This window comes from Poromitra crassiceps, assembly GCF_964638095.1.
Source record: "Poromitra crassiceps genome assembly, chromosome: 11".
Taxonomy (NCBI): Eukaryota; Metazoa; Chordata; class Actinopteri; order Beryciformes; family Melamphaidae; genus Poromitra; species Poromitra crassiceps.
The window spans coordinates 1,700,358-1,715,902 of record NC_139643.1 but is presented as its reverse complement, the minus strand read 5'-3'; the positions used below and the strand labels follow the sequence as shown (position 1 = coordinate 1,715,902).

Here is a 15,545-nt window from a genome sequence, read left to right as displayed (position 1 = left end):
CCTCCCCAGGATCATAACACAGTGCCATACAAAATTTCAGTCCAATCCCACCTGGTGTGTGGGCATGCACATGCAGACAACTTCAAGAAAAGATGTTTATGTCTCAGAATTAACGTCAAACTTTGAGGCCGTTTTTCTCAAAAACACAGTTTGGAAACAGTCGCGACATAAAGGGGTGTATCTCCCTCAATTGTTGGACTACAAAGATAATTTTGATATCCCCAGAAAGCTGAGAGTCTCCTCTTTCCAACGGTGTATACAACTCAAAATGTCGTTTGGGGTCAATGTGACTGATTTTGTCAGAGCAGGTCACATATAGCATCATATCATTATCTAATTTAATGCCTGTTTAACTGGGACTGTAAATTCATGTAAATCCACTGCCTATTTAACGTCTATTTAACTCAGTCTGTAAATCTCATGTAAATTCAACGTAAATTCATATTTATTATCCACAGAACACTTCACCACTCATGAACATATTGTATATATTTACTCGATTTGATTGCACTTGCAACTTTGTGATTGTCTTTAGTTATCTTCCTACTTCTTATCTCTGTATATTGATGTGACCGCTACACTGCATACAGACACTAAGACAAATTCCTCATATGTAACTTGCATACTGTGGCAATAAAAGTGATTCTGATTCTGATATTAGGCTCTAATTAGTCTCACTGGCCAGCCTCCCCTCCCTTCCGTGAGAGTCGTCTGGCTGCACGGAAACAGGCAACTGGGATAAGCCCTCCCCTGCTCTACAGCTACTGTTTCAGTCGCTGCCGGATGTCTGCTCTCCGCTTATTACAAGCTCTGTCATTTGCTGCGACCATGTCAATCAGAGCGGCTTCCGCACCCTCCTCCCTGTGTGTCGCTGTAAATAGTGCCCTGCCGCCTCAGTGAAAACAACAACGCTAACTAGCTAGCAAGCTAACGGCAGAAACCTACACGCTAGCTCGTTGCTACATGCTGAAAATTGCAAGTTGGATTGTTGGAAACTATTTTCCAAGGGCACTGCCCCCAAGCGCCGCGCATCGCAATCCCACTATGGAGACCTGCGCCGCCAGACTCATCTCACGGTAGGGAGGGGAGGCTGGCCAGCGAGACTAGGCTCTAATGAAAGCTCTGGTCATGTAAGTACACAGAGGTGCCCACACTAACTCTTCTCATTCATCACTACTACTCTATCTGAACAGTCATGAAGTGTGAGCTGCAGGGGCAAAGGGACAAGGGTGGAATGGGCTGTTTCAAAGGTCTGGACCCAGGCAAGCAACGTTAAGTTATGGACTTGTTGCATTATTGCATAACCTACTACCTAGTAATGTTAATGATCTGATTCGGTAGCAAACGCTAATGTCTATCAAATGCTAATGGCTACTCGTTATTAGCAAAACAACTCACTTTTACACTACTAGCTGTAGTGTAAAGCCTCCACCGTGCCTGCGCAGCCATTGCACAGCATCGTAAGTTCAGCTATTAAAGACCCCCTAAAGTCAAAAATAAATTTTTCTTCTTGTTCCTTCAGTGCAGAGTTTGACACTAGAAGACCGTTTTCACAATCGTCTGTTGAGCATGGAAAGTTTCTCTGAGCTCACTGAAAAGGATTTGTGACATCACAAATCCTGGAGCCAATCCCTGTCCAGTATTCAGTAGTTAAAGCCCTAACACATTATCACTCCCAACTCGTCATATACTGTCAGGAACGCTTCTTGCCGCCACTTTGTCATGAGTTGGGAGTGAGAATGTGTTGAAAGCCTGTGTTGTATGCTGTGATTGGCTAGTTGGGTTCTAGATCACCCTGATTTGTTGCGTTGGATTTTTAAATGAGGGAGAAGGAGGGAAGTCATCTTAAGGATTTTAACAAGATAATTTAACTTTTTTTGTGGGGAAATCCATCAGACACAAATTATTATTCAAAGTAGAGTATTTTATATACATCTTGAAACATGACTTTAGGGGGTCTTTAATTTCCGCAGCCATCGCAAATTCAGCCATTAATCGGCCCTACTTACCTAATTAAAAAATCTGGCGTGCTCTTTACACTTCCTGAAAGATTCAGCACGATCGCATGCAGGCATGGCGGCAAGGGGGCGCTTGAGCTACCTCAAGAATTTGTCCAGGAAACCTGTAATTCTCTTTTGAGAAGAAACTCATGAAAACTTAGGATACATAATGAATATACCAGGCAATTCTATATGAAAATATACACGTTTATTATTAATTGCCTCGTGAAGAACGTTACACCTTGATAACAAGGAAACTGCTTTTAGAGCCACTGTGCCAGAAAAACAGTGGGTGACACTGAGAGAGGAAGATGAGAGTTGTGTCTGACCTGACCACGTGCTTTTGTTTTTGGAAAGAGTGAACAAACCACAAACTCAGCATTTCATTTGATATTAATAAAATATGCATAGACATTATTTTTGTTTTCTGACACGAGAATCAGACAGTGTGTGACCCTGGGGAAAAGGAGGACAGCTGCTCTTCACACCGCATCTCCAATGCGCCCCGCTTGCGTCAAGATGCATCATTACTGCTTTTGTTTATATGTTGTATAAGATGACCTAAAATACCAACATCTCTACACCATTGAGGGAGGAAACAATGGGGTGGGCAAAAGGGACGTGCCCCTCCACCTGGGGGTGCCAACAGCAGTGGGCGTGCCACTGCAGATTTGACAAGACCCCTTCTCGAGCCGCCCTGGTTGTTGTATTTGTTTTATTTAGGCTTGTTATGTGGGCTTAAAACATAGTGCATGTTTGTTTACAATAGTTACAAATGCATTTATCATTTATGTAGCATTTACTAGTGATTTATGTTGATGTATGTACTAATTTGGATTACGTTCTGAGAAAGCAGATGAGAGATGGTGACAAGCCTGTGTATTACTGATGTAATGAGGAAGAACAATCAGTGAAGACAACACATGAAATTCGGTATCATTTCCGTTTATTTTGTAGTCGAATTTGTAGTTATTTTCAAGAGGTCCCCCTCGCCTTTTATATAAAACCGGGGTATTATCCATAACCTCGAGTTTGAGGAGGTGACAGCTTATTTACTGGCGTCCCAAGACCGCCTGTGCTACGCACGGGGCTGAGACGTCCAGTCTATAGAACCGAACAAATGAGGGGCGAGGTTCAACTCTCTGCAAATGTCCTGGAGAGACACTCCTCTGAAGAGGGCCGAGCATGAAGACATCCGATGAGTAGAGTGCACACGGAGACCCACGGGGGGTTGCGAGCGCTGGCTCGTGTAACCCAAGTTGATAGCCTCCACAATCTAATCTGAGAGGCGTCGCTTTGGGATGGGCTTATGTACAGTATGTACTTATGTACATATACTTCGTTACTTCCCATCACTGCCTGTCTCTGACCTGTCTCCTTCTCTGGCCTGTCTCTCTGGGCTCAGGGTCACCTGTACTTGCTGGTGACAGACCAAGGTTTCCTTCAAGAGGAGAGTCTGGTGTGGGAGTCTCTGCATAACGTAGAAGGAGACGGGAACTTCTGCGACTCGAACTTCAGGCTGTGTCACCCGCCTCAGAGAGCCACTCCCCCTCCTCAGAGAGCCACACCCCTTCCTCAGAGAGCCACACCCCCTGCAGAGGTTACCACGCTACAGCCTCACACCGCACAGGGGCAACAGAGGCAGATCGACCAGGTGTGTGTGTGTATCTTTTTCCCCCTTACAGTCCTCCATCTTCGCAGTATCGATGGGGACTCGATGGGAGCCCAAGTTTTCCCCCCCTCCATTTTAGCAACCTAAAATGGAATGATATTACACTATGCCCTTCAGACAGGAAAAATAGTCATATTAGTCAAAGATCATTTCCTTAATTTCAAAACAAAACACAGATCTCTGTTTTTCTTTTTTTAATAGAGTAGGGGTGACACCGTCAATGTGGATATTGAATATCGATACGTATAGCGTTTGTTTGAAGGCAAGTAGTAACTAGCATAATATTAGCTTGCTTCAAGCTTCTTCCCCCTCCCCCGGCAGTCAAAAGGCTGTTGCTATTTGCTGAAACTGCCAAGAAATCAGCTTACCCCATTTCATTTGCTTATGTGGATAGCCATCAACACCAAACTCCATTCAGAAATCTGGCAATTAAATGTGGCCTTGCTTATTGGAAAATGAAATAGCGCCAGAACATAATTTACAAACCTTACCTTGGTTAGACGCCACTCTAATACATACATACATACATACATATTATCTCCCTAGAAGCACTTTGTGAATGTAAAATTGGAAGTGGTTCGCTATGCTGGCTACCTGCTGCCCTCCACTGTGTATTTTGCGGGAAGAGGACTGTGTGAATCACCCGTGAAACATTTAAATATATTTGGAATGTGGGCTTCTTTTTTTTCTTTTTTTTTGTCAGATTTCCCCCCCATTTTCTCCCACTTGTACTTGGCTGATTTCCCCCTTGCTGCCTCGGTCGCTGCTCCACCCTCTGCCGATCTGGAGAGAGCTGGTGCCAGGTGCTTCTTTTCACCTGACATCAGGGAGCTTCACCGGCAGGATGTAGCACGTGGGAGGATCACGCTATTCCCACCAGTTCCCTTCTGGAATGTGTGCTTCTTTTTGGAGTATCTGTATGCCGAATGAGAGACAGGCTTACAAGTATTCATAAAACGTCTACATGTTTCCATAAAAAGTCTCAACTTGTATTCTGCCATGTATAAGCCGTAAGTTGCCGACTTCAAATGGAGCTTGTGCCCAGGACTAATAGGCGGACGCCACGCTCTGTAACTAGGTCACATAAGGGACATTTGGGTAATTTATAAACAAAATTAACTCATTGAGTGCCAATGACGACTATAGTCGTCAATTCAAATAGTAACGTTGAGTGCCAAAGACGACTAAAGTCGTCAATTGCGTTTTTTGACGGTGGGACGTGCATCAAAGCCTGATCCATCTCCTGTGAAAGTATGGTGGATGTTGAATGTGTAAAAGCTATTTTACCGACCCATTAGGTGGCGACAGTGCTCTCCAGATTAGAAAAAGGCGAGGAAAAAACAGAGAAGAAGTCATGGGGAAACGGAAATCGCATCGGTATGCATCGATATGCATGAAGCATAACGTTAGCTGTGCCTGCAGCAGCCAATCTGCTGCCACAATTGAGCCCCTCCGTCTCCGCTGCGATAGCCCCTCCATATGATTTAGTTGCTGACACCAGCGTCTTTCTGAAAAGTTACATTATTCTCAGCTGGGAGCCGGCGACACGCTGTGAAAAAGCGGGGTGCAGCGCACTTTTCAGTGCAGAGCAAACGCAGAGCAAACGCAGCAGAGCCACCAGAGACACTCCCACGGAGGAGGAGGAGCGGGGTGGGGCACGCAGGGCAGCATACAACCATTGACAGTAAACACAGACCCAGACAGCAGGCTCGATGGACAGAGACAGGCAAACAAGCTAGAATATCTGATGCCCACCAGCAGTAAATCAAGACCAGCAAGAAGGTGTAGGGTCTGCGCTGCTGGTTGCAGCTAAAAAATATTATTTGGCCAAACAAAATTCCTTTGTTTTCACTGTTTTATTGAAGGAAATTATTTTTGAGGTGTCACATCAGAAAATATTAGCTTCAGAGTCAGTGATGTGCTTGAAATGCTTCATTTCACAAAAGGCTGAATATCTCAGCTTCTAAATTGAAACGTGTGTTTTTGCTGAAATCCACCTATCTTCTCCGGCTGATAACTAAAGAACGGAAAATGATATCAATAAACTTTTTTTTGCTGATGATAGAAGAGAGTCTCCTCGTTCTTTGGGCGTGTTCGGTGTTTACATAGTAATATCACACAATATTCTGTGGGCCTCGAGAAATCACTGAAAACGCTCTGAAACTCTGGCACTGGGAGCGTCCGTTCTCCAAAAGTGGCTGGCACTCAATGAGTTAATTACGTTTTTTTTATCAAGTTTTTTTGCTCTGCTATATTACATTGAAGTCAACGGTGAGTGGCTTGTGTTTCCCCCCTAAAAGGGGGCGGGACCATATTGCTGACTGAATTTATGGCAACCATGCCCCCTTCACATGGAGCAGTTAGGTTGTGAGAGGGAGATGGAGAAGAAATATGATGCTGCAGTGTTTCCCACAGGATTTAGAGTATTTGTGGTGGGGAACTGCAGACCCCCTAGGGGGGTGCGGGGGCATGCCCCCCCGCAAGATTTTTTTAAACATTTTAAAGTAAAATGCATGAATTTGGTGTACTTTGAGAAAGCTTAAAAGCAAAATTAAAAGGCTAGATCTATGAAGAACATGTCATCATTACTGTGCTGTGGGTTTACAATGACAAAATAAATTTCTCCCTATAGGTCAAGGATACTTAACTTGCTTTGTCACTTTCGTGAAATGATAGAAGGCGAGGGGCCAGTTAATAAAGAAACAATATAAATTTTTCTGTAGCGGATTGTAGGTTTTTGGGTTGTCAGCCGGAGTTTAGGCTGACAATGTTGTGCACACTGGATAGTTAGTTAGGTTAAGTACATACATAAGTGCCTGGGTAGCGAGCAGATGGCGGTATTTGACAATTTAGCAGCTAAATCATAGATTATTAAAAGATATTCCATATTCCAGACTGAAATGCTATAACAGAAGTATTGGCCAGAATGACATGAACATTTATTGGACACTTATTCAGCGGATATCTTGCATGTTGCGTTCAGGTGCACTGTATTAAAAAAAAAAAAAAAACATTTGGTCAACATCTTATTGTGGCGGTCAAAATATTATTGTGGCGGCCCGCCACAAATTCCTTTATGTATGGGAAACACTTTGCTGTTAAAGCTGCAGTGTTTGAACAGCATTACATAGGGGAAAAGCTTTTTGAGAGAGCCCATTTCAATTAACTAGACTCAGCAAATAACGTTAGCGGGCGGGGGTGGGCAGTCATTGACAAACACGTTGCATCCATTGTTATCAACCATGTCATGCTAGCTTATCGGGAAAGGCGTGGAATAACGCTCCAAAGTTAGGCTACATTTTGGTGATTTTAGCTAACGGCGATATTGCGGGATCTCAGTGTAAAAGTGGCTCGTGTTGACAGTGGAAAAGTAAGTTATGTGTGTGTGTGTGTGTGTGTGTAGGACTACCTGGTAGCCATGTCATTGCAGCAGGTGGGCGGAGCCCCAGGGCCGCTCAGTGACCTGGAGCTGGCCCGACGGCTCCAGCAGGAAGAGTACCAGCAACAAGGACCACAGCAACAGGTACAACATGCAACACAACACACAGCCACACGACAACAACACAACACAACACAACATGTACAACACACAACACCACAACACACTAACACCTAGGGTTGGCACGATGGATAATGGCATCGACCATCATCGACCTCTGAGCCAAAAATATGAACCATTACACAGGCTATGTCATCAAACACGCCAATCAATCACCAATCAATCTTCATCTGTTTGTAACCTGTGAACCTATATACAGTTTGTATTCAATACAAACTGTTCAAATTAACCAGCTGGAACAAATGAGTTTTACATACCGTAAATTCCGGACTATAAGCCGCGGCTTTTTCCCCGTTTTTTGGCCCTGCGGCTTATATAACGGTGCGGCTTATCTATGGATTTTTTCAAAAAAAAAAAAAAAAAAAAAAATCTCTCTTTTTTAGCACTCTTTCTAACTATAAATCCACTTCTGTTTTAATTTCCTCTCTTGCCCTCTTTTCACCACACCACGGACACTGTGTGCACTGTAAAAAAAAACACAGGTGGTGTTGTGTTATGTTGTTTTGTTGAAATGTTAATAAATGGGAGCTTCCTCAAACAGCCATCTCTTTCCCGACAATCCCCTCTGTGCATGAACCCTTACATATGGTAATTAAACATTAAAACACAATTAAAAAAATATATATATATATATATTAAAACACCTGCGGCTTATAGTCCGGTGCGGCTTATATATGTAACAAACAGGCAATTTTGCTGCTGCGGCTTATACTCCGGTGCGCCTTATAGTGCGGAATTTACGGTACATGTATTTAGACATGCAGATTGTCTAAATACATAGGCTATATATAATTAGGCCTATATATAAATTATAGTAGCTATCCACCTTATTTCTGGCTGCCATGATGCCAATGCGTTTTTCTTCCGGTGTGATCCTCCCAGCCTTGTTGCTGACAGCTTGACACCCGTCTGGGCGAACGGAGCAAATCACTAATCAGGTCCAGCTTGGCAAAAATCTCGTCGATAAATATCCCTTTAAGAGCGCAGTGCATCATGTGTAATCGCCTACTGTGGCTAATGTTAGCGGCTACTGGCTAGCTAGCTATGTTACATGGCAGTAAAAAGTCTTTATGACTTTTAACCATTTCGGGTAACACTGTTTCCATACGGATGACCAGCGTTAGTTTGTTGTTTATAACCATAACGTGGCTATATTGTCACGTTCTCTATCTCTGATACACTGAAAATACTGGGAGGCGGGCCACAGCGTCTCTGTCGATGATTTGATTTGACAGTTCTGGGCACTGGCGTTGGCCAATCCTGGTGTGTTCCACCCCCAAATCGATTGTGTTCTGGCGCAAAGCGACTGGGTTCCACGACGAAACACGCTCGAGCCAACTACGTTATCTGGAGCAGCGCAGTAAATACAATATTCCTGGAATGCAAGTTTAACTAAACTCTGCAGTCCTCTGCATTCTACATCAAATTAAGACATTACCGTTTGTTTTATTTTGTATGTTACATACTTATTGGCCAAGTTATGTTAGTTTATGGTGGAGGAATTATGCCAGGGTAAAGAAGGAAGTGTAGGCGGCCATCTTGCCTGCAGAGTTTTCAAATCAACCGTTTTAGGAAATGGCAAGCTGCAACAATCAGGTCACTTAAACCGGACCTTGTACCCATAATTATTTTTACAGCGAGGCATTCAAAAATAAGGTGGATAGCCTGCATATTTTAATCCAAACCTAAAGAGTTTCACTCAAACATTATGTGATGTGAGTCTAAAATGATGGTTATTAAAGATATTTGCTCACCATTGGATTTGGAAACAATCTCATTTTTTAATTTGGATATTTAAAACATTTATTTAATGTGTGTGCAGCCTGTCTGTGTGTGTGTGTGTGTGTGTGTGTGTGTGTGTGTGTGTGTGTGTGTGTGTGTGTGTGTGTGTGTGTGTGTGTGTGTGTGTGTGTGTGTGTGGATGTTTTCTTGGAAAAGCTCAATTAAAGGAATGCATGTAATTGTGCTAAGGGGAGATGCATCATCATCCTCAAATTGTCCCATATTCGGGGGACACAGTTTGAAGAAGATGAAGATGCATGCTACAAAAATGACATTTTAAGCCACAAGGTGGCCAAGTCATGATGTTTGATTTTTGCTACAGTATTAGTGCCTCCACTGGAAAAAAAAGGTACCAGCCCCCACTGGGCATTAGCTTAAGTGAAACATGGTCGTGTCCTCCAGCTGTTTTACCAAGTCATGGCCAATTGTGCCAGTATGGAGGCCAGAGGTAACACGGGAGTTCGAACCTGCAAACCTTGTGTTGGTAGGCAGAGAATCTAACTACCCGGACACCCGTTTACCCAGTCTTGTGTGTCTGCAGGTCAGAGGTCAGGCAGCGGGCCAGCCGGGAGGAGCACCGAGACGAGAGAAGGATTCTGACTGTGTCCTGTTATAGCCCCTCCTCACACACACAGACAGCAGTCTGTCTCCAATCGGGAGGTCACCGCCAAGCCTGCCCACACACACACACACACCCCTCCTCTCTCTGTTGTCTCCCTCTGCCAGGCTCTACAGCCCCCCCCCCCCCTCTCTCTCTCTCTCTCTCTGCACTGGGGAGGGCACCGCCAAGCCCTGAAATGCACACACTGCCTAACCCAGGTAGCCAGCTCAATGCCAAACCCAACTGCTTTTCATATTGTAAACACAGAGGCTGATGTTCCTGTAGTAACAGACAGATGGTGAGACAGACAGACAGACAGACAAACAAATAGACAGACAGACAGAGAGGCAGACAGAGAGAGACAGAGAAAGAGAGGCAGACAGACAGACTCCTCCGTTTCAACGCTTCAACGTTAAGCAACCTCTAGCATTAAGCTGAATTGATAGCCGTTCTCGCGGTTCTAAGCTGGTTCCTGTGTAGCAGCCTGACCTCCAACTGGACGTCGTTTCTACAAGCAGCTGAATACGACCTAAAATCACGTTTCAATGTTAAGCGACCTCTAGCGGTCATGTGAATAACAGCCCAGTCTCAGAATTTGGTAAAAATATAACCTTGTGCGGTATGAACCTGGGGCCGCTGGCTTGACACCCGCCTGTCATAACCACTCGGCTATTAATTCGTTGCTGTCCCTAACCCTAATTTTTTTTGGAAGAAAAGTCATTTTTTCAACTTGCTTTTGGGCGGAAGTCGCGTAGTACTTTTTCTCTGCCACTGAGTAGCGCTAGTCTAGCAGATATGGTCGTAATACGACGTGATATGATGTCATTGGTCGTATGAATTGGAGGATATGTTGCTCTGTAGCTGTGGAAAGTCTGGAAACATATGACAAGTTAATTTGATCATTTCCAGGTCTTGAAAAGTTTGTGAATTGTAAGAAAAGTTGTAAAAATCTCTGTCAAAATTTCAATAAATGAAGGATTGGAAAACAACAGGTGGAATTTTGAAGTGTAAAATGTGAAGTAAACATGTAAAAACAAATGCCACAGCGTGGGCGACAACGATGGATCAGTGTTTTGGTTTCAGTCCACACCAGTCCTGGTCTGACGAAGCCCAGAGCTGTCTTCCAAAAGTCTTGACTTAAAGCCCCCCTTCAGTCAAGTGTTTCTACCAGTTTAGCAGTTGGTGTTGTATTTAAAATGTTCTAATGTTCTATGAGAACATATAAAGTGACCAGACATCCATGAGTTTCAGGGACTGCATGTCCCCGTTTTTGATGACCTGTTCCCGGCTGGAGCTGTCCCCGATTTCCTACTGGCGTCCGTGGCCGACATACAGTCTTTCAGAGGCTGTAGCATGTTAGGCTGCTCATTGTTAAAGCTGGAGTGAATATACTGACATCATTCAACTAAATAAAAGATCTAAGGCATCCATGTCACGCAAAAGTTTGGCTTTTTGGTGAGGAAAAACCGTTTTGGTCATGTCAGTAGGGGAGAGTGGGGTGAGTTGTGCCACTTTTTACTTGAGGTGTCTTTAAAGTGAGGGCATGACAGTACCCAACTACAATATGTAAATATATTTCAGGATGTTATGCACCACTGGGAACACTCCCTTTGGATCTTAAATAAACTGTTAAAAAAATATGGCTATTCTTAAAAAAGTGGTCTCTTGGCACAACTTGCCCCCGGTGCGGGGTAAGTTGTGCCTTTGGTGAGAATACGTTGGGGTAAATTGTGCCAATTGTGATTACTGAAGTAAAACAGAACATTTTCATCTCATATACTGTAATGCTATATCAAAGCAAGACAAAATAAAGATAACACTAAAGTCCAGTGTACTATAACAGGGTTAAACAAGGCTAAACGGTAGCAGCAGTTGACCTACATAACATTTTCAGAAATAAAAGTTATGTTCAAAATGAACAAAATCAACTATCACAGAGCCAGGCTACACTTGCCAATACTGCAATATTCTTCAACAAGGTCTATTTAAACATTTAAGAACAAAATGAAATAAAATTTCACTAAATCAACTGCAACTGCACTGGCACAACTTAACCCAGGCCTTTTGGCACAAATCACCCCATCCCCACCATTTTAACAAACTTGTATCATATAGCTGGTTTGGAGCTAACATCATGCTAACAGTATAGCCTCATATTGTAGCTTACTAAAACACTAACACATGTGTGAAATGTTTTCAAGCTTGTCTATAATTGTTCAGACACAACAATCAATAAACCTTGATCATAGAAAATTTACTTTGAGAGGCAAAAAAACAGTTTTTTGAACTTAATGTGCTTAGCTCTTGTACCATCTGCCTCCCTTCTTTGCAGAGTGAGTAAAATGGATGCCTCTTCAAAAATGTGTGGGCACATGACCAATTTCTTCTATGGTTTTCTAGATACAAGGGGTGGCACAACTTCCCCCCTGGCACAACTCACCCCACTCTCCCCCTTTGACCATTTTCAAAGGGGTCCCTTGACCTAAATGACCTCTCACCTCAAGATATCTGACTGAGGTACCCACAAGTCTCCCCTTTACAGACATGCCCACTTTATGCTAATGCCATTCAGTTTTGCCTGCCTATAAATGTGTTATTTTCACCTATTCTATTTGAATTTCTCTGCATACTGGGGTCCCTAAACAGTCTTGGAATTGGATAAATTCCAAGAATTTATCTTGGAAATCTCCAAGTGTCACCTTTCGGTGACACTTGGAGATTTAATGAGGCCAACTATTCATGTGTGATGATGTTAGTCCCCCATTTCATTGTAGTGAGACCATTTTTCGAAACTTGATCTCACTGAATAAAATTACATATTGTAATCTCAGAACTTTTCAACCACAAACTATTCACAGAAGTGCTCACCACCCAATCGCCAAAAAATACAATTCTTACAGAAATCCCCAAATGTTTTTGATAGCAAATCACAGCATGCATTTTTCTATGGTGTTCCTCAAGGTCTCTGTGTCTTAATGTGGTGTTTTGGAGCTGCACCATAGTTTATTACAGTACAACCAGTCTGGCTTGCAGCTGTACCCAAGAGTACCTGGCTGCAGACAAGTGGGCGGACCTCACGCCTCCGCAACTGACAGGAAGTCACGTGACCTCCGCAGCGGAAGTTCATCTTTCTTCATCTTTATTGACATACCTCACACCTCGGCAGCGGAAGTTCGTCTTTTTGTAATCTTTATTGACATATCGTCGCTGTCGCGGCAGGACCCCGAATATCAATTTTTTCAGATTTTTATTTTTTGTCATGAATCAATGCCATTGGTCACCCTTCACGTCTCTGTGGGTTTTACCAAATGCAACCAATGGAAAAGCATTAAAACGAGCTTGTGAGTAATTCTCGTAACACCATTCGCCCTCAATCTGTCAGTCAAACCTCGAAATTCTACCTCCGTCTGTACCCCCCCACGCAGGACACTAAACCCGGAAAAGTCACATGGCAGACGTGCTGTGTATTTCTGATATCGTTTTGGCTTCCTCTGATGTGAATAGATCAATAAAATGTTTTCCAGTTATTCCTACGCTGCAAACTTGTTTTAACATGCAAATCGGAGTGGTAACGTTAACGTTACGTTATGTCAGACTGTTCTCATCCCCATGGCAAAGCCTTCCCTCGGCCATGAGAGGCGAGGTGCACATGCGCGCGGCCCAGAGCGTGCATGTGCATACCAGAGGGGAGGCGGCCATCAGCGCCTGACATGGCCGGGAGAGAGTGCTTCCTTTTTTCTTTTATTTCTTTTTTTTAATAATTTTTTATTATTATTCTTTTTTTAACAGTACATAACATGTAGTATACAGTGAAGAAAACAAAAAAATTATAAAGAAAATAAGTACAATAACAAACAGAAGGCAAAACACCACAGAAAACTGAAAACAATAGAAAAAAAAAAAAGACACCACAGAAACTAAAAACAAATAGATAAACAAACGAAAGGTTGTTTATGCCGTTTGCAGCAATGACATGGTATCGGAAATGTTGCAGCAATGGACACTGCACATATCACAAACAACAGACAGACAAAGAACAAGGTGTCGAATTGGGAGCAGTGCTAGAAGAGCCTTAGGAATACAGAGCATAGCATCAGACCAGATGGATAGTGTTTCAATTTTTGCTCCATTAACCTTAGCTGTGGATTTTTCTAAAAGGCAGATATAAAACAGAAGGATCCAGACTCTCAAAACAATACTTCGTTCAAACCAGCTTTTAAGAATCGTCTTTTTTGCTGCTGGAGAGGCAGCAAGAATTATTAGTTTCACTGCATATGATAGTATATTTATTTATTTCAGGGACAGTGCAACATTAATGAACATTTAATAAATGTGCCGGATTATAGCCTTAGCTAATTTCCATCCGTAGTCCCTCGACAGGTAGAGGTAAGGTACAAAAAGTTTAAAAGAAGAAGAAATAGAAAAATTAGTGCATACATAGGGCAACTGACAGGGATACGATGTACGTGACACATACATGCATATGGGGTAAAGAGGAGAGGAGACATACATGAAGGAGGCATTTAACTTTCCAATTCAGGTGTGCACATAGCCTACAGACTTTCAATTCAGGTATGCAATACAAATAAAGCAAAAACAGGAGACATTAGGAACATTGACTAAGGTACACATTGGACTTTCAGGGTTATACATATACAAAAAACAACACATGAAACAAGAGGGTTTAGATGTGGTCGCAGTTTTGGTTTGATCTGAGCCATGACTTTAACAGCCCCTTGAAGGTGTGAAAACTGCTACTCTCTCTGACTGACATTGGTAGGCTAGTCCACAGTTTGCTACATCTGTAGGACAAAACATTTTGTCCGACAGAGGACCGTCTCAGAGGTAGTTCACAGTCGCCTCTCGAACATCATAGTCGCGTGATGTTCTGGGTAGCTCTCCGCTTGATAAAGTATTCTAAGGGAGGTGGTGCTAGCCCATGAAGGATTTTATAGATCATAGGCAATTTTAATTTTTTTATAATTGTCAAAGCTGAGGAGCTTGTACTTTAGAAGGATATTGCAATGATGGTAAGATGTAGGTTTCTTATCTAAGATTTTCAGGGCCTTTTTATATAGAGACTCGATGGGCTTCAAGGTGGTTACTCCTGTGAAGGACCAGCTCAGTAAGGCAGTAGTCTATATGTGCAAAAATCATTGAGTGGAGGAAAGTTAAGGCCGCACTGTCAGTCAGAGATGCTCTAATCTGCCTGAAGTTCCAGAGATTGAATTTTAGAGTGTTCGATACCTTTTTAATATGACTCTTGAAAGAGTGTGGAGTCCAAAGTGAGCCCTAGGTACTTGAACTCACCTACAGTTTCTATCTCCACCCCTCCCACAAGGATCTTAAGATGTGGGTTTAAGATGGATCTTTTCGAGAAGACCATACCCACTGTTTTCTTGGTGTTTAATGCAAGATAAGATTTTTTGAGCCAGACCTGAATTTGAGTCATGGCTACAGATAGGGTGTTTGAGGCTTCTTCCATGGTTTTGGATGGAGTGAAAATTACTGCGTCATCCACATATATTAAAGTGTTTATACTAGGGCACACATTTGGTAAATCATTAATATAAAGTGAAAATAATATAGGTGCAAAAATGGAGCCCTGAGGGAGTCCTGTAGTACATTCTATATAGGGAGATTTAACACCCTTTACCATCACACACTGTTTCCTAAAAGATAGGATTTCATCCACAAGATGGCAGTAGTGGAGAAGTTGAAGTGGGATAGTTTAGCTAGAAGGGCTTCATGGTTAACAGTATCGAACGCTCTTCTGAGGTCCAGAAATACACAAGACACAAAGTTATATTTGTCTAAAAAGCACTTTGTCTTTTCCAAAAAAAGTAGGGTGGCAGACTCTGTTGAATGATGGGAACGAAAGCCAAATTGCATAGGGTGCAGGGGCTTGTGACTATTATTTAAATGATTAAT

At 42.7% G+C, this 15,545-nt stretch overlaps 1 protein-coding gene across 3 annotated transcripts in view; it reads left to right on the top strand.

Moving 5' to 3' along the window:
- The window catches only part of mindy1 (MINDY lysine 48 deubiquitinase 1), a 60,816-nt gene extending 49,811 nt beyond the window's left edge, over positions 1–11,005 (top strand). For all 3 annotated transcript variants that reach the window (XM_083645771.1, XM_083645772.1, XM_083645770.1), the window contains exons 12-14: positions 3,406–3,654; positions 7,076–7,195; positions 9,555–11,005. In XM_083645771.1, coding sequence (XP_083501897.1) covers positions 3,406–3,654; positions 7,076–7,195; positions 9,555–9,629 — 444 coding nt within the window. In that variant the 3' untranslated portion in view covers positions 9,630–11,005. The remainder of the gene's footprint in view (positions 1–3,405; positions 3,655–7,075; positions 7,196–9,554) is intronic.
- Positions 11,006–15,545: the final 4,540 nt, after the last annotated feature.